This window comes from Babylonia areolata, chromosome 3 (assembly GCF_041734735.1).
Source record: "Babylonia areolata isolate BAREFJ2019XMU chromosome 3, ASM4173473v1, whole genome shotgun sequence".
NCBI classification, from domain to species: domain Eukaryota; kingdom Metazoa; phylum Mollusca; class Gastropoda; order Neogastropoda; family Buccinidae; genus Babylonia; species Babylonia areolata.
The window spans coordinates 23,419,635-23,438,290 of record NC_134878.1 but is presented as its reverse complement, the minus strand read 5'-3'; the positions used below and the strand labels follow the sequence as shown (position 1 = coordinate 23,438,290).

Below are 18,656 nucleotides of genomic sequence, written 5' to 3'. Positions count from 1 at the left end.
CACAGTGCAAACCGACATCAAACAAAAACATGGGTACTTACTTGATGTCTGAGCTGAGCAGAGAGGTCCGTCTCAAGATGGCTCGTGCCTGAGCATTGGTAATGCGTCGAAGACTTTCGTTGTTGATGGAGACAATGTAATCACCAGGCTGCAGCCGGCCATCTTTATGCACAGCGCCCCCAGGGATGATGCTCTTTATAACACAACCATTGATGCCTTTGTCCACTGTTTCCACATTGATTCCTGGGAGGGAATGAAGAAAGGATATAAATTAATTCAACACCTTTTTTTAAGTGACACCTTTTTTCTTCTTCTCAAATAGTATAAATAACATATAAACAGATTCTTCACAACAGACATGTGTTAAAACTGTCACAAGCTATAGATGTCCTTCAAATACAATTTTATTTAAAAACACAATAAGTGTAAACAAAGAAGTGACACCTTCAAGACTCGCTTGCAGGAAGAAAGAAAATAAGATTACTAGATATTACATGAAAAGTCAATTCTAGGTTTCCAGTTAACAAGCAACTGCAAAAATTTTACATGACTTTATTATTCATGGTTGATAGCACTGATTCAGCCACAGTTTAAGACAATATCAAAATTCAATCTCTGTGTTTTTCAGTCAAAGCCAACACTCACCCTAGTATACATGTTACATAATATCATAATGATCACAAACTAAACAAAGCACTCACACTTTCAGTTCACCCTCTCCAACATAAACCAATATACAAACACATGATACAACTGAGAAATACATTAACATAAACAACCAAACCTCAGAATTGAAGCAAAATACAACACATCCCCTCCAACAACCCCCTGCCTATCTATCCAGTACCTGCTGAGACACTCCTCTGTCCAACCACCCACCATCCACACTCCCCATGTCACTAGCACAAGGGAGACAACCAACACAATCAATGGGCCATGCTCGTCTGCCCAATGAGACATGCGGTTCTCTGGGTACCCACTATGCTAAAAATCCATGTCACCCACTGTTTTCTCACAGTCACGACATTTCAGGAGGCGCTGCTTTCTTTCCAGATCAATCATCTGTGGTGATGTAAAGCAAACACTGCAATCATGTTCTCCACCCTACACCGGAAGGCCATTCCGCAGAGATGTTGTTTACTTTACGCCTGATCAAATCCAGATTCTCTGCGTGCCTCATTCTACCACTGCCCACCTACGTGGTTCTCAAAGTGGCAATGTGCAACCGAATGGACATGAAAATAGGCATTGAGCAGTCTAATTTTTGCAGTGTCATGTTAGCCTATGATGTCAAAAGTAATTTAAGCTCATGTTTATTGATCAAGTGAGTCAAGAAAATTGGAATACCGATCTGGAAATGAGATAGAGAGGTCAGGTGGTGGAGGTGGGGGTGGGGTCAAAAACATGAAGAAAGGAGATACTGCGAGACTGACGGGGGAAAGAGAAGAAGAAAAAAAAGATGATGGGGATGAGAAGAAAGGAGATACTGTAAGACTGACGGGGGAAAGAGAAGAAGAAAAAAAAGATGATGGGGATGAGAGAAAATGGGGTGGAAACCACTTTTATATGTACACACAGCTGAACATATTTTCACAATATTTAGTCCAGAACATACAGCTGGGATGATTTCCTGACACCCATGTTTTACAGAATCAGTGCTCTATATTCTGGTTTGGTGTTCTTAGTCTTCACTATAGGAAAGTCTGAAACAGTGTAGCAAGATCACTGATGAGGAAACAAGATTTTTGTACATTCTTATTGATTTGCTTGTCTTTAGCAAGACCTCATTTTCTGTGTTACAGAGTTTAACACTGTAAATCCCAGTGTCACTAGTCTCATTAGAATATACCCCAATGTCAGTAACAGTTTGTTGACTATGCTGCAGACTCTATGCCTTGGTCTTGGATTTTGATCTGAGAATGGGATTATAATCTTTCCAGCCCTGGTGTGTATGAAAGGTAAGACTGTTCCAGCAAAAGCTTTGGGCATGAGTTTAAAAGATGATTTGTATGGAGGCCAAAAAACATTAGTGGAGAAAATCTGACAAATGTCAGCAAGTATTTCAGTTTCATCCCAACACAAACTCTTGAATATGCAAGCATTTGAGAACACCCAGCTGTTAATTGCTTTACCTGTAACTTTCATTATTAAACATTGAATCTTGTGCACACAAACTTATACAAAAAGCACTACGCACACACACACACACACACACACACCATACTCCCTGTTCATACGCTAACACACATCACGTCAATACAAGCATGATCTAAACCACTCACCGAGCTGTTCGTTGCCTTTGTCCAGACTGATGCATTTCTCCAACTCGGAGGGGAGCCCTGGCCGGGCTGTGCGTGGGGAGCCCATGGGGGAGAGCCCAGGGGAGGAAGGAGGGGTGGCCACTCCTTTAAGGTCACTTGCCATGCTGATCCCACCTGCTGCTGCCAAGGTTGCATGATCGGAGGAGGAGGAGGCCGAACTGTCCTGACTGCTGGTTTTCCGGTGATGAAACACATGGCCCCCAATCTGTGTGCACAGGAAACGTTGAGGAAATGGGATACTTGTTCTGCCTTCTTTACCATAATTCTGTTCTTGCTGTACACATCATATCACTGATCTGTCAGCTAAATTCACTGAGTTGCAAAGATACCCTCACCTATCCTCCTTGAGTTGACCTTTCCTCTCCCTTTCTACTCCCTTCCATCCTACAGACCAAACAGGCCCACCTTAATTTTGTGTAATATAGAAGTTAGTGAACTGAAGCACTGTACATCATCAGGTACCAAGTAACTGCAGTAAAATATCACCCCCTTTGCATACAGAAAATAAGACACTTGAATATGTCCATGACCTTTCCTGTTCTGACATTCTGCATAAAACCAAGCACTGGCTGTATTGTTTAAACAATTCTCATGTCTGTTTCTAAATTTGTAATAGTTTGTTTCATAGCGATCCACTACAGACACTGCTGGGTTGATCTGGATCCTCCAAACCTATTTCATCAGGAATAAGTTAAATCTTTTCAAAACTGTTAAATTAATAAGTTGATTTTTTTTTCATACAAAAACTTATTTCAAACAGCCACTGCTGAAAGAGAAAGGATTGATGACAAATATGTTGCCACAGAGAAGTAGGTCAGTGGAAAATGGAGCAACACCTGGAAAATTTGGTGATTATGTGTGAAATATTATTGATATGGAATGTCTTGAACCAAATGTAAAAAATTCAATAATAATACAAGAAAAATATAATAAAAATTCCACAAGATTATTCGGGGAAAAAAACCCACAACAAAAAAAAAAAAAAAAAAAAAAAAAAAGAAAAGAAAAAAGAAAAAGTGAAATAAAAAGAGATGATGAACAGAATATCATGAGAAAAAGCAATCAAACTTATCACGAAAGCAGAATCCAGCAGGCCATTTTCAAAAGAAATAATCCATTCTTTCATTCCAAAGAAGCTCACATCATTAAATGCACTGACTACAAGCGTACTATGAAGCAGCATCAGTTCAATATAGTTTGGAACGAATAAAACTCCACATATACATTCAATACACACTTCAGTTCAAGTTTCCACTTTAATTATCTATTTGTTTACCACTGTCTACACCACCTTATATTTCCAGAATTTTGCTTGTCTGAAAAAGATTGAAAGATATAAGACTGAGAGAGAGTGAGAGCAATAGCAAAAGTGAGAGAGAGTCAGTTCAAATCCATCCACACACACTTTATGACAATTTATGATAATAATTTTGTTGTTAAACTACATGCACACAAACTCTGAACCACCTCATGCACATTATCCACACACAATCCAGCATTCAATCAGACCTCTCCTTCCCCTTTTCTCTTTTCAATTCGTGCAGGAAATTTTCAAACAGTTAGTCACGTGTAAAGCAGCTCAGAAATGCGTGCAAAACAGCTCTGACACGTGCACAGATGCTAAGTAATGCTGAGCATGAACAGTAGCAGCAGCCCACGACAAAGCGGGCAGTGTCATAATCGCCTTCAGTGTGAACACCACAGTGCAACAATGGCTGTCAGAACTGACCCAACTCCACTGCTGGCTCTCTAATGCTACTCTCTATCTTCACCTGAGACTCTCTGTCAGGCAAGGAGTATTTGTAAAGAGCTCTCAGCCAACACAGAATCAATCACATGTCATGGAACACTGATGAATATTTGTCACATCCCCCCCCCACCCCCATGTCTGCACTTCAGTTGTAGTGGAGGATCAGTCAACAGGAGATACGCTATGGCCAGGCAAGAAAGAGCTCAACCAACTGTGCTTGAATCAATACCCTGGTTATTACTTTACAGAATGCACAAACAAGCTGGTAGAATCATTCTTCCCTTATTTTGTTGAAGTAGTGGTGAAATCAACTATCATTAACTTGACATGAACATATTGTATTGAAACAGGCACTGACCTTTTTGTGGTCATGACACATCCAGTCCACCTCAAAGGAGGATAAACAAAACCTTGCCAAAACCCTGATTCATTTTCAAGTCTCCATAATGTATAGTTTTAACTTAAATCTCTGGGACACTGAACACTTCCTCTCATTGAGAGTTTAACACTAAGCTGCTTACAAACTCAAATTTTTTGGTCATGATAATATTGCGGGTTGTAATTTATTGACAAATAAACACTTGCACTCCAAATTGCATAGGAACTTCTGTATATTTTAAGTACAAAAGACTTAGCAGTCAGTGCACAGACTGGGTTCCAATTGTTAGAAAAATAAGGGAGTGCATCATGATCAACAACAGACAAGATGGGCTGAAACCACACTCTCTCTTACAGAGACAATATGCAACGACACAGGACCTGAGATTTCATTTCTTCCCCTGTTTTACCAAGAACTACCAATCAGATCATTCATGGTCAATGAAAGGTGAAGGAAAATCCACTTCCAATCCTTGCATTATTGCAACTCTGTTTTGGGGGCGGGTGTATGTTGGAAATGTCAGTGATTTCCGTTTTATAATGACAACCCATTAACTACAAATATAGACTATGGGGTCAAGACTGGTGGCAAACAGAGGGGAGAGACCTAAGACTTGTTGACAGTTGATGGGGTGATACTAGTGATACTGGCTGGGGACCTGGACTATTGAGCATCTTCACTGCCTTCTGCATCCAACAACACGGGCATAATTTAAGTAAATAATGAGATCTTTAATATATATTAGAGTACCGGTAGGTCATATGCACACACATGCATATGATGCAGGTTTAAGCACCAGCAGGTCTGTGCATGTGTTGACCTGGGTGAGTGGAATAACCTCTACTGGACATCAGACAGGCGAGGATTCAAACACAAGAAGAACTAACTGCCTAACAACTGCATCTGACAGCCTGAAATCAAACCTTCCACAGCCTACCTAACCACGGGGCCACCATTTATCCGTAAGTTTTCCTGACACTGTTTTGTCTTCATCCACACAGATCCACACCATCATGATAATCAATATAAAAAATATAAGGTTGTTTGAGTCAGTCTTCAGGTCTGCACCCTTCTCCTCACCCCCCACCAAGCTTTCCGTGGAAAGCGGCAGAGAGGCCACCAGTGCAGACACATGCACCTACCCTGGCATCAGGCCCATGACGTGGGGAGGTGGGTGCTGGCCGGAGGGGAGGGGTGGAGGGGAGGTGGGCAGGGGAAGTCTGTGCAGCAGTCTGGGGAGGTGGGGGTGGTGGTGGTGATGTGGCTGGTAGTGGTGGGGGCACATCCTGCAAGCACACAGGTGTGCAAAACATCGTCAGTGCGTGAAACACACCTTCACACCACTGACACCACTTTTTGTTGTCAGCACGTAAGCTCCTTACAAGTGTGTTAAACACTGACAATGCACAAACACCACTTGCGACTTGCACTTTTTGGGGTCACCACACAAGCACAGAAAAACACATAACAGTTGTGCAAAGCATTGCCTAATCAACTTGAAAACACTTGTTCAATATTCAGCCAATACACAGATGCACTGTCTTGTTGCTGTGTTATGATTCCAACATCTGATTAAGTGCAAACTGTAGTCTGGGCTTTGAACACAGCCAAGGACAACCAAGTAACACAACACACGCAAGCAACATCTGGACAGCCCATTTCTGCTTGCATCACATGACACAACAGATGCAACACATGCATCTGGCAGCCAGGCGTTCCCTGTGACACCTTTCTAATGGGCATGACGTATCCACACTCACATCCCCCAGGTGAACAGTGAACCTGGTTGACTGTCTGCTCTGTCTCCCTTCCCTTCCCATCCCCTGTACATTCTATCAATCATTTTCGCTCTAAAACTATAGACAAATACACGGTTAGTAAACCTGGCTAATACTGCCACAGGGGAGGAAACTTGGGTAAAAATTCAAACAATTCTGCAGAATGGGAACTACACTCTTCTTACAATGTGACAAAGATGTAACTAAAAGCGAATTTTAACATTCCCAACATAGATTCATGTTGACAGAACAAAAAGTGTCAGGCAAACAGTTCAGTCAGAGATAAAAATTGATTTCCTGAGCAACAATGGTTAGAGCTTGTTTTGTTTTCTTTGTTTTGTGGGTTGTTTTTTAATTCACAACTAAGAGTATAAGTATGGCTGTATTATTCAATGTATGAAGTTGAATGTGATATTTGTGTGTGTGTTCACATGTGCATGTGCACACACACATGAATGCACATATTATGTATGCATGTATGCCTGCATGAGTGTTTAATTAAATACATGCATGTCCAAACATACATATAATACGTGTGAATATGTGCACCTATGCATGGAAGTTTGTGTACACATGTGCCAATGCATTGTTCAAACATGCATTTCTGTAGACAATAGTTTACATTCACCTGTACACTTGCAATATGCATGAGCAAGCGTGAATATGTGAATGCACATGCATGTGCATCATGTACTTTTCTGTTATATTTTCTCTGTGAAGAAATGAAGGTCAGGACACAAAAACGTCACTTGCTTCTAATGCAAATTAGTCCATCTAAATTTAAACATCAGCATTTTTCATTCATAAGCAGCCCTTTAATATCTGCTTATAATTTCTACTAAAAATAAGCAACTTAGGACTCAAAAGAATTTGAATGTCAGACCTCCGGGTTGTAAATATTTGAGGTGCACAAGCACACACTTTATTGCAAAATGATGATGCAATGAAGATACAATTAGAAAAAAAAAAAAATAATAATACCATATGTTTTAACACAGGATATTTGTTACAATCAAAGTAATAGTTATTAGACAAAACTGCGTTTAAAATGTGCTTCAAGGAGTGTTCCTTTCTTCTGAATATATAAAACATGTACATAGTGACCTCTCCAGTTGCACTTGTATCTTAGAATTTTAACAATGGTGCCAATTCTACATGATTATCTCTACTAAATTGTCTATGTTTTATAAATGTATTTCTCTCTTAAATGTCTGTAGACATCACACTGTAGCAGAAAGTGAGTTCATCCTCTGGTTACAAAAAGAATGTCTTAATGTTATCACTAAATTAGTAAATAGTTTACTATTTTCCGTAACATTTTTAACAAGTCTAAAATTTACTAAATTTACCTTTAATGTGTTTACTGTGTTAAGTAAGGTTTTGGCTGTGATATTAATATGTATGAAACAATCACTGGAATTAATTTATACGACCGACAACTTAGTACTGGTCAGATATAGTAATGCTCAGCATGCACACACAGACATAAATTATACAAAAACATCCATGTCCAAATAAATAAATTTTGGCAAATAGATATTCAAACATCATACATTCATTCTTAACAAAAATCTCACATTTTCAACATCATACATTCATTCTTAACAAAAATCTCACATTTTGCAAATAGATAAGTGGCACACTATAGAACACATATCTACAATACCATTTTTATACAATTGATACTTCACATATAAACAATAGCCCATATTGTAAACAACATCCAACACAAAAGCACTTAGAATGTGTTACTGAACATTTATCTTGTTAAAAACACAAATAAATAATTTCAACAGATGTCAACACAGTTTAACCAAAGGTTGTCACACACACACAAATTGTACTAACAAACCATATCTGACATTGTACAGTTTTTCCTTTCAGCTCCATCCCTGACTCAACCCACACGTGACACCCCACCCATTGAAAAAAAAATACTATGTGCACTTTCATACTGGTGAAATGTTTATCAAAAAACAACAACGAACAAGGAAATTTAAAAAAATGATGCTTAGAAAACTATGGATTAAAATGATGAATGCCTTTCCCTTAACTTTTTCTATTCACTCAGAATATAAAATGAAGTGAGTCACCAAAACTGTGTCAGTCACCTAAGTAGAGTGTGTGCATCAATCATCAATCATGTACACGTGCTTAAGACAAAAGAGATTGCTTGCATATCACATAGTGTGTCTGTGTGTTAGTGTTATTCCCTCACAAGTATGTGTAATGTGTATGCCCATGATGCTTTTATGTCAGTCTGTATAAAAGTGAAACCAGTTCTTCTCTGAGGTCCTGGACACCAAACCCTGCCTGACAGATACACAAAAAACTTTCTTCCCACATACAAAGGAACTTAAGACGCCCTGAGACTCTTTAGACAAGCCAGTGCAAACCCCCATCAGAGCAGAGGCATTGAACTGGTGTGCTAGAAGACCACTGCATTGTTCTTTATCTGAGATTGGCCATTTCAGCTTGTGCTCTGAAGTCTACACTATAACTGAATTTGGTAAAAATTGTGAAATATATTGTGTATAAAAAAAAATGCTGGAAATATGTTTCAGCTTCTACATCAGCCAAAATACAAACATGCACATGCACAAATGTACACTGATACATATAAATGGATTATGAATGTGCATTAAAAGTTTGATAGGCTATCATCTAACATCACTCTGCACACATAAATGTGTGTGTGTGTGTGTGTGTGTGTGTGTGTGTGTGTGTGTGTGTGCGCGCGCGCGCGCACGCACACGCATGTGTATGTGTAATTCTTTAATTAAACATAGCACAGTGACAGTGAATATTACCATATCATAAACTCTTTCCTCTAAAATGAATACAACGCCACATCAGTTTACCTTCACACTGCTATGGTGGTTTTTACGATGCCCAGACAAAGAGCGAACAGATAATGTTCGAGTTTTCCGGCAGCAAAACACATACATCATAAACAGCAAGTGGCCAAGTATTCACTGTCTTGATCAGCATCCATTCACCAGCTTGAGTCCACTCTCAACACTATCACCTGCAATGACTTTGTGTCAATGCTCTTGTTCTTATGCCATGTCCAATCAATAACGTTAGGTAGGAAATCACAGCAAATATTCTGTCTCTGGAATGGCAACAGTGATCATTTTGATGTAGCTTGTGTTGTATTCTAGCAGTAAAAACACGAAGGATCATAAGAAATAATAATAGTAACAAAAAAGAAAAGCTAGTACTAAAAGAGAGGGGGGATCAAATTTCAATGACAGAGTCAACAAAAACATTTACAGACAAACCTGTTAACTTCAGAGATGCTGTCTAGTGCCTGGCATTTTTCTAGCACAAAGCCGTATCATATACGGAAATCGCAGATGTCTCAAGAACACAAACTTTACTTTTAAATGATTCTGTGCTGATTTTTGTGTGCAACACCTGTCCCATATTAACATCTATGCTTATTTACTGGTTTGTGTTACATGTGTGTATCCAAAGCACCCACTTCTAAAATTAAAAGTGAACACACTTAGGGAAGAACACATTCGCAGGAAATACATTCCTTGTTGTCATCCTTGAAACTAACTTCAATGAAAATGCTGACAGCTTCTGGCAAATTCCTCACCCATACAAATGAAGTACAGCCACAAGCACTAAATTTTTAACAGCAAACAAGCCTGCTAACTTTAGCTCCTTTAAAAAAGACAAAGGCACATAACTTCCCACCAATACTGTGTGAGTATGTTTCCAATCAGCTTGCATCCAGATAATAAAAAAACATATTAAATAAGCAGAGAGGGACCAACCCATAAACGTCTCCAAGGAGATCATCAGTAAAACCATTTCAAAGCTGTGAACCACCATACAGAATCTAAAACTATGACAGTACTAAAAAAAAAAATTATCTAAAAAAAGAAAAAAAGAAGAAAAAAAGTAAGCCAATTCTTTCTTCTAATTTTTTTCTTTTTTAAAGTAGAAAATGTGGAGGAGTTTGGGGATAAAACAGAGCTTCCTACAAGTCAGAATCAGATCAAAAGACGTGCTATCATCTCTGTCCAAAACTGAAGACTACCCATGGACGAACATCATGAGAAGTATTCAACAGCAAGACTTCAAAATGTTTGCACCCAAGATGCTTTTGGATTTACCCCATTACACCACAGAATGAAACGACCTGTCCTCAGTTCAGCATTTTTTGTTCAGGTTTTGTTTCACTAACAATTTCTTGAGCTGGAAGACTGTTCACACATTAATCAAGCACTAAGTGCATTCTGAAGCTGAGACTGGGAGTGGGACTGGATTTGAATAACTTCTTTCTCACACGAGTCACAAATCTTCATTAAACACAAGGGTCTGAACTAAAACTCAAAGAACCAAAGTTGGCAACAATTCTTTCACATAAAAAAACAAACAAACAAACAACAACAAAAAACCACCACCTATGAAGTTTCCATATTCACTCTGGAGTTAACCATCATCCATGGCAAGCAGCCACAGTTGTTCTTGCAAGTTTTATTGAGTAACCCCCTCTCTTCTTTTTTATCCCTTCACAAGGGAACAATGTATAAATATTCTAAGATCAGGGTGTGCAGATCAAGAAGAAACAAAAGAGGAAAAACAAAATACACTGATGTGCAGTAATCACAAAGTGCATTTTATCAAAAGACTTCCAACATTCCCTCCAGAGTATCAGAAATGAATGTACAAGACTGTAGTATTTGCTCAAAGAACACTGTCAATTTATAATTTCTTAAGACAACTTATTTTGTTCACTTTTATGCACAAAACCGTTTCATTGACCTTTTAAGCGGTCCTACTTTATTTCTGGTGAAGGCTGAATGGAATACAGAATCTTTAATTTGCAAATACAATCATTTGATTGCATGCAGAGGAAGGAACAAGCCTGCACATAAATGGTGCTCACATAATTTAAGGAAAAGTCAAACACTAATCATTCTGCAGTACTGCATAACACTTTTAGATGATTTATACGAGTTGTATAGTAACAGATTAAAAAAACAAAAAAACACTCATATGCATGGCTTTTTTAATCCTGAGAAACTGAAACTCACATCATGGTTTTCATTGTTTGTATCATCTTGGCGATTTTCTTACTGTTATACTTTGGACAATATGTAAGTTTGATTTCATGTTCAAGAACATAAGATGAATTACATGACACCTACAACATAATAACAACAATAACATTTGATGCTGATTCGAAAAAAGTAGTCACAAATCCTCTATCCAGTAAGCATAATTTTCACACACTACCGTCAAAACTTTTTCCCCTTTTTAATTTGGTAATGTTTGCTAATCTTTTCGTCAAACAATTTCTAAATCTGGTAACACAACTTCATTTTTTTTTTTTCCAAATAATTTACGATTACTAAACAGAAAAGTAATAATAAAAATAAATAAACAAAACCAATTAATCATCCGCTCAACCCCAAGTCAGAACCATGCCACACAACCACAAGCTGACCACTTCACATGGGGAACAGTACAATGCCAATGACGGCAGCAAGTGAGATGGCCACACTAGCACATCCCACGCAGGATGGAACAAGAGTCAGCTAAAGCCACTTCCCACACCAGGACGGTTCTGAAATACAAGCACTCTCCCCCCAGGTCCAGGACTGGAAAGAGGGTGTGGAGCACCACACAAAGACACAAGCCCACCACCTTCGTCCTGCCAGTGAGAGAGAGAGAGAGAGGGAGGGTGGCCAGAGGCAGCATCCCATCTGTCTCAGCGGTGGGTGGCATGCCAATCCATCCCGTGTGCGTGCTGCCCCGTCTGAACACCCTTCATGACCGATGGACCAAAGAAGTGATGGTGCCTGCCTGTCAACCCCTTTTCTACAGTCATCTTCACTGGCGTGGTTAAGGTTATTTTGTCCACTGCTGTTCTGCAACTATTTCTGGGCCTCTGTTACATTCTTGCTTTACTGGCTTTCTAGGTGTGGTTAAAAGTCAACTGCAAACCCAAGACCAATTTGGGGGCCTATTAGTGTGTCACCTTCTGAATGCACTTTGCTTCATTGTGATCACCAGTCAGCTGTTTTTCTGTGATTACTTTTGGGCCTGCCTGATAACTTTCTTTGTGTATCCAGCACTGTTGATGTAGTACTGTACTTGCCAACCATTTTGTCTGTAACTGGTTCTCGGCATATCTGTTTACTGCACCCACCACTGCCAGCATGGTTACCTGTCAACTTCTTTTCTGTGGCTTCTCCAGTACCTTCCTGTTTGTCACTTTTTGTATCTACCTGTGTTGTTGTGAAGTGTCTTTTCTGCAGCTACTGTTGGACTTACCCGATGACCTCTTTCCTGAGTCTGCCATTGCCACTGTAGCTTCCTGTCAACCCCTTAGTTCTGTCTGCTTGGATATGTGTGTCAACCCTCTTTTTTGTGTTAACCTTTCCCAGTTTCCCATTTTTTCTGTTCAAATCAATTCTGCCTGTGGCCCTTCTTGTCAACTTTTAATTTGTATAGATCCATCTTTGACAGTGTACTTATCCATTGATCCATTCTTCCTTCTTCCTTCAGGTGTGGAACTACCTGTCAACCACCCCCATCCCGTCTGTCTTTGTAGTATCCAAACTGGGGACTCCTTGTACCTGTCTGTGGAGGCCATTTTGTTTAATCCTCTGTGTACTAAACTTTGGCAGGGTGTTTACCTGTCAACCCCTTTTCAGTGTCCAGTGAATGTTTTTGGCAAATGTGTGTGTATTGTATTACACTGTAGTGAACTGAACTGCACTGAACTGTCATCGTCTGAACTGAAAGACTGAAGCTGAGATTGCCAATGAAGTGGAGAGTGGAGAAGTACTTTGCACAACTCAATCTGGGTTTTGTCAATTTTATTACCAAGGCTCTGTCCACTAGACCACCACTCCAAAACTCCAAGATGGAAGACCCAGAATTGTAATGCTTCTACTGCTACAACAGGATATGAATGCTGTGTAAGAATAACACCAATATAGGGAACATTGACAAAACCTTTGCTGTTCCAGCTGAGAACCAAGAACATGGAGAGCAATTGGTAACACTTGGAGAGAGGCATCATCATGTGCTCAACAACACCTCCATTACCCAAAACCTTGACCAGTGGAACCTCCTGCCCAGCCTCATGTCCTGCAGTTACCTGGAGAACTCCACACAAGGTTTGCCACCCATACAATTCTGGAGACTGGAAACTGTCCACAGATCACTAACTGTACCTACATCCCCCACTCCTCTCCTTCCCTCTATTCATCCTCTCTTTAGCCTCACTATCACATCTTTATTTCTCCCTTCCTGGACTGGCATGCCATAAGAAACATGCCAGCTCAAAACACTCCACATGCTGGACTTTTAATGTTCCACATAATCCACTCTGTCCAAAGAAACGGAAGATACTATTTACTGACCAGCATACAGTCCTGACATATATGTTTTCATGAGTCCATGAACTCAGAATGCTATTTGTAACAAATATCTTGTTTGTACTGTGACACAAATCACTGTACTGTCCAACGTCAGGGTCAGCTGTCTGGTTTTCTTTTACTTACATTCATTTTCATGAGATTTACACAACTCTGTCTGGTTTTGCACCGCAACAAATCAGAAGATGCAGATTTTGATGAAGGTGGGCCAAGTGTGCCTGTCTGTTGGTATGCATGCCCACCTGCAAGCTCATGCACGTGCATACCACGGTGCAGGTCAAGAATCTGGAGTGAAGATGCATGTTCTGTGGTTTGGGTTGCAGTGCTAATGGCCATAGCCTCCTGCAGAAAGGTGGCAGGGAATGCTGGTGAGACATTGATTTTCTGATAGGATTTGTAGGCCTGTCAGAAAAGTCAGCTCAACCAAGCTGGTAAATAACTACCATGGGTCATCAGGTTAATCCGACACCTTCCATACCATTCATCCTCAGCCCCACCCCCTCCCATCTAACACCTCTCTGTCCCTTTCTATTAAACATACACATATCACACTTCTTCTCTGTCCCTTCCCCCTAATTGCACACACATACCTCTCTGTCCCTTCCCCCTAAATACACACACACATACCTCTCTGTCCCTTCCCCCTAACTGCACACACATACCTCTGTCCCTTCCCCCTAATTGCACACACATACCTCTCTGTCCCTTCCCCCTAAATACACACACACATACCTCTCTGTCCCTTCCCCCTAACTGCACACACATACCTCTGTCCCTTCCCCCTAATTGCACACACATACCTCTCTGTCCCTTCCCCCTAAATACACACACATACCTCTCTGTCCCTTCCCCCTAAATACACACACACATACCTCTCTGTCCCTTCCCCCTAAATACACACACACACATTGCCTCTGTCCATTCCTTTAAACATGCATGACACCTCTCTGTCCCTTCCCCCTAAACACACTCATGACACCTTTCTGTTCATTCCCCTACACACACATGACACCTCTCTGTCCCTTCCCCAGAACACGCACATTACACCTCTCTGTCCCTTCCCCCTAAAAACACACATGACATCTCTCTGTCCCTTCCCCCTAAACACACTCATGACACCTTTCTGTTCATTCCCATAAACACACACATGACACCTCTCTGTCCCTTCCTCCTAAACATACACATGACACCTCTCTGTCCCTCCCCCCTAAACACACTCATGACACCTTTCTGTTCATTCCCCTACACACACACATGACACCTCTCTGTCCCTTCCCCAGAACACACACATGACACCTCTCTGTCCCTTCCCCCTAAATACACTCATGACACCTCTCTGCCCGTTTTCCCTAAAAACGCGCACCACACCTCTCTGTCCCTTCCCCTAAACACACACATGACACCTCTCTGCCCATTCCCCCTAACACACATGACACCTCTCTGTCACGTCCCCCTAAATACACTCATGGCACCTCTGCCCGTTCCCCCTAAAAACACACATGACACCTCTCTGTCCCTTCCCCCTAAAAACACACATGACACCTCTCTGTCCCTTCCCCCTAAACACACTCATGACACCTTTCTGTTCATTCCCCTGAACACACACATGACACCTCTCTGTCCCTTCCCCCTAAACACACACATGACACCTCTCTGTTCCTTCCCCTAAACACACACATCACACCTCTCTGTCCCTTCCCCTGAACAAACACATGACACCTCTCTGTCATTTCCCCCTAAACATACACATGACACCTCTCTGTCCCTTCCCCCTAAACATACACATGACACCTCTCTGTCCCTTCCCCCTAAACATACACATGACACCTCTCTGTCCCTTCCCCTGAACAAACACATGACACCTCTCTGTCACTTCCCCCTAAACATACACATGACACCTCTCTGTCCCTTCCCCCTAAACATACACATGACACCTCTCTGTCCCTTCCCCCTAAACATACACATGACACCTCTCTGTCCCTTCCCCCTAAACACACACATGACACCTCTCTGTTCCTTCCCCTAAACACACACATCACACCTCTCTGTCCCTTCACATGAACAAACACATGACACCTCTCTGTCACTTCCCCCTAAACATACACATCACAACTCTTTGTTCCTTCCCCTAAACACACACATGACACCTCTCTGTCCGTTCTCCCTAAACACACACATGACACCTCTCTGTCCCTTCCCCTGAACACACACGACACCTCTCTGTCCCTTTCCTGCTAAACACACACATCACACCTCTCTGTCCCTTCCCCTAAACGCACATATCACACCTCTCTGTTCCTTCCCCTAACACACACATCACACCTCTCTGTCCCTTCCATGACACCTCTCTGTCCCTTCCCCTAAACACACACACATTATACCTCTCTGTCTCTTCCCGGTAAACACACACATAATATCTCTCTGTCTCTTGCCACAAAACACTCTCACACACACGATACCACACTGACCCAGTCCCCTTCCCTCTCTTATCTCTTTATTAACATTCTCATCTTCACTATTTGTTGTTGGAACACAATATTCATTTTAACTGTCTGCTCTCTGTCTGTTTATCTGTCTGCTTATCTCCATCATTAGCCGTTACTGAGCTGCATTTATTTCATTTACCAGTTCTCTCTCTCTCTCTCTTTGTGTCCCCACCTCCCTCTCTCTCTGTCCTTGGCAATGGGTATTTCAATGCATAAAAAACAGAAAGCAGCTTTGCTGTACTCTGCTGGTGAAAAACGAACAGAATCCCATCTACAGCCTCCTCATCCTCAAGAGCAGGAGAGAAAGGTGGGGGAGAAAAAGCCTGGAAACAGAGCCGTTACTGGAGACAAAAACAAAGAACAAAACTAAAAGCAGCCTTCAATCCGCAGGAATGCAACATTTCCCAATAACACTTTATAAAAAAAAAAAAAAAGAAAGAAAAAAAAAGAAGAAAAAAAAAAAGAAGCTTGGACGGAATCAATACAGCCAGTATCAGCAGCAGCCCACACCAACCCTCCCCCCACTACCCTTTCTTCCCCCCCCACCCCCCCATCTGCATGCCCACAATCCGCAAGCCTCTCTTACAAATGAAGCCTTGCAAAATTGAAATCATCCACACACATGGGCAATAACCATTTCCCTTCCCGCACAGTGGGATAGGAAAGGTAAGATGACTGTGAGTGTGGGAGGGGAAGGAGTGGGGGGTCAGTTGGGGGGGGGAGAAAGAAAGAGAGAGAGAGAGAGAGAGAGAGAAAGGGAGGGGGAGAGAGAGAGAGAGAGAGAGAGAGAGAAAGTCAAACAGACTGGCAGAGAGAAAGAGAAACAAAGAGGGGAAATTGTGCCAGCAAGAAGCAGAGAGAGAAAGCACTATTGACCAACTTAGGAAAAGCATCAATTCTGTGTGTAATCTGAAGGGTCTCCATATGATGTTCATTATTTTCTCTCTGGCTAGCTAAAGGGAAATCCATTCCCTAAGACAGGTAACAAGTCCTCTCTTCCATTATTATTTTCCACATGACTGGTTGCGTATATTCCCCCTTCATACACAAAGTGAAGGGAAAATGTGCATGGCATCTTACCTGCACACATATTTCCGACGTCCAGTAAGCTATGACCAATCAAGAACTTAAGTCATCCAATACACTCAATACAAGTATGCCCAACACACCCACAGCATCTGTTTGCAGACCCCTGAAAACAGAGTATAGCTGCCTATATGGCGGGGTAAAAACAGTCATACATGTAAAAGCCCACTCGTGTACATATGAGTGAACGTGGGAGTTGCAGACCATGAACGAAGAAGAAGAAGAAGAATCTGTTTGCAGAAAGGTGGTCAAGTCTAGAAGACATGAATAAATATGTTGCTATTTTCTGATTAATAATCAAATCTTTATAATTGGCCATTCATTGTCTTTTTTGTCTTTTTTTTTTTTTTTTTTTTAAACCAAATCTGTGTTTTTCCTCCACCTTTCTCTCCCCTTTCACCTTTCCCTGTTGCACTGTGATTGATCATACCTTTTCTGGAAGTTCTAAAGTGCACAGCAAATCTTACTTTTTTTCCATGGAACAAGAAAGACAACAGTGACAACAACAGCTCCAAGAACAATATGATAGTGATCGAACATTCTGATGTTACACAACAGCCAATGATGCAAACTGACAAACTGTCAAAATGTTGGGAAGAAGATGAGTTCTGCAACTGTGATTAAGTAATCAATAGGGAACAAAGCACGATAATGTCAGGGGTGATGTCCCACTTTCCTGTACTGAATCCATTGGTCAATAAGAATTACTAGAATGCAACATCCTTTTTTTTTCAGTCCACTAAAAAAATGACTAATGCTTTGAATTAAGCGCATGTCTGCCTTGCATAGTTCAAAACTGCATGCCACTGTACTGTGTATGATGCATGTCTATGCACTTACACACAGTGTAAAATGTGTGCATGTATGCACATGTATGAAATGCATACATGTAATATACATCATCTGTACGTATACATGTATATAACTAACTCATAAGGAGTAGTTAAGCTTTGAGCCCGAGTTCAGTTAAAATCTCAAGACCTTGAAAATAAACGTAAAGCTTTTCCGATAGATGCAGGTGGCAGTGGAGGTTCAGACTGGAGAGTGTAGAAAAATGATACCGCAAATTTGCTGGCTAAGCAGAGTTAAAGAATGCAGAGAGGAATTAAATCAGAAACAAATCTATTATGCAGAGTTAAGAAAGCAATGGACTTCACTGCATTAATCTTTAAGTTAGATCATCAGAGACGGAAAAAAAAAAAAAAAAAAAAAAAGAAGAAGAAGAAAAAAAGAGCCTGACCTCACCAAAATAAACTCTATACCATCAATCAAAATACTTTGTGGTGAGTGCAGTAACTGCTCTGAGAAAAGAAAATGAAATAAAACTAATAAAGAATCATGAAACTATTTTTCTCCACCGTCTGTAGTATGAAATGATAAAAAATAATCACAAAAATCACACTGAAAGAAGCAAAGCAAGAATGAACAAACAAAACAAAAAAAGAAG

General features: G+C 40.7%; 1 protein-coding gene across 11 annotated transcripts in view; it reads right to left on the bottom strand.

Moving 5' to 3' along the window:
* The window catches only part of LOC143279854 (multiple PDZ domain protein-like), a 190,890-nt gene that overhangs the window by 71,832 nt on the left and 100,402 nt on the right, over positions 1-18,656 (bottom strand). For 7 of the 11 annotated variants that reach the window (XM_076584099.1, XM_076584101.1, XM_076584100.1 and 4 more), the window contains 3 exons: positions 5,593-5,736; positions 2,283-2,526; positions 42-243 (listed from right to left, as the gene is read on the bottom strand). In XM_076584099.1, the coding sequence (XP_076440214.1) occupies positions 42-243; positions 2,283-2,526; positions 5,593-5,736 (590 nt within the window). The remainder of the gene's footprint in view (positions 1-41; positions 244-2,282; positions 2,527-5,592; positions 5,737-18,656) is intronic. The other 4 variants (XM_076584102.1, XM_076584103.1, XM_076584105.1 and 1 more) reach the window with 1 other exon arrangement.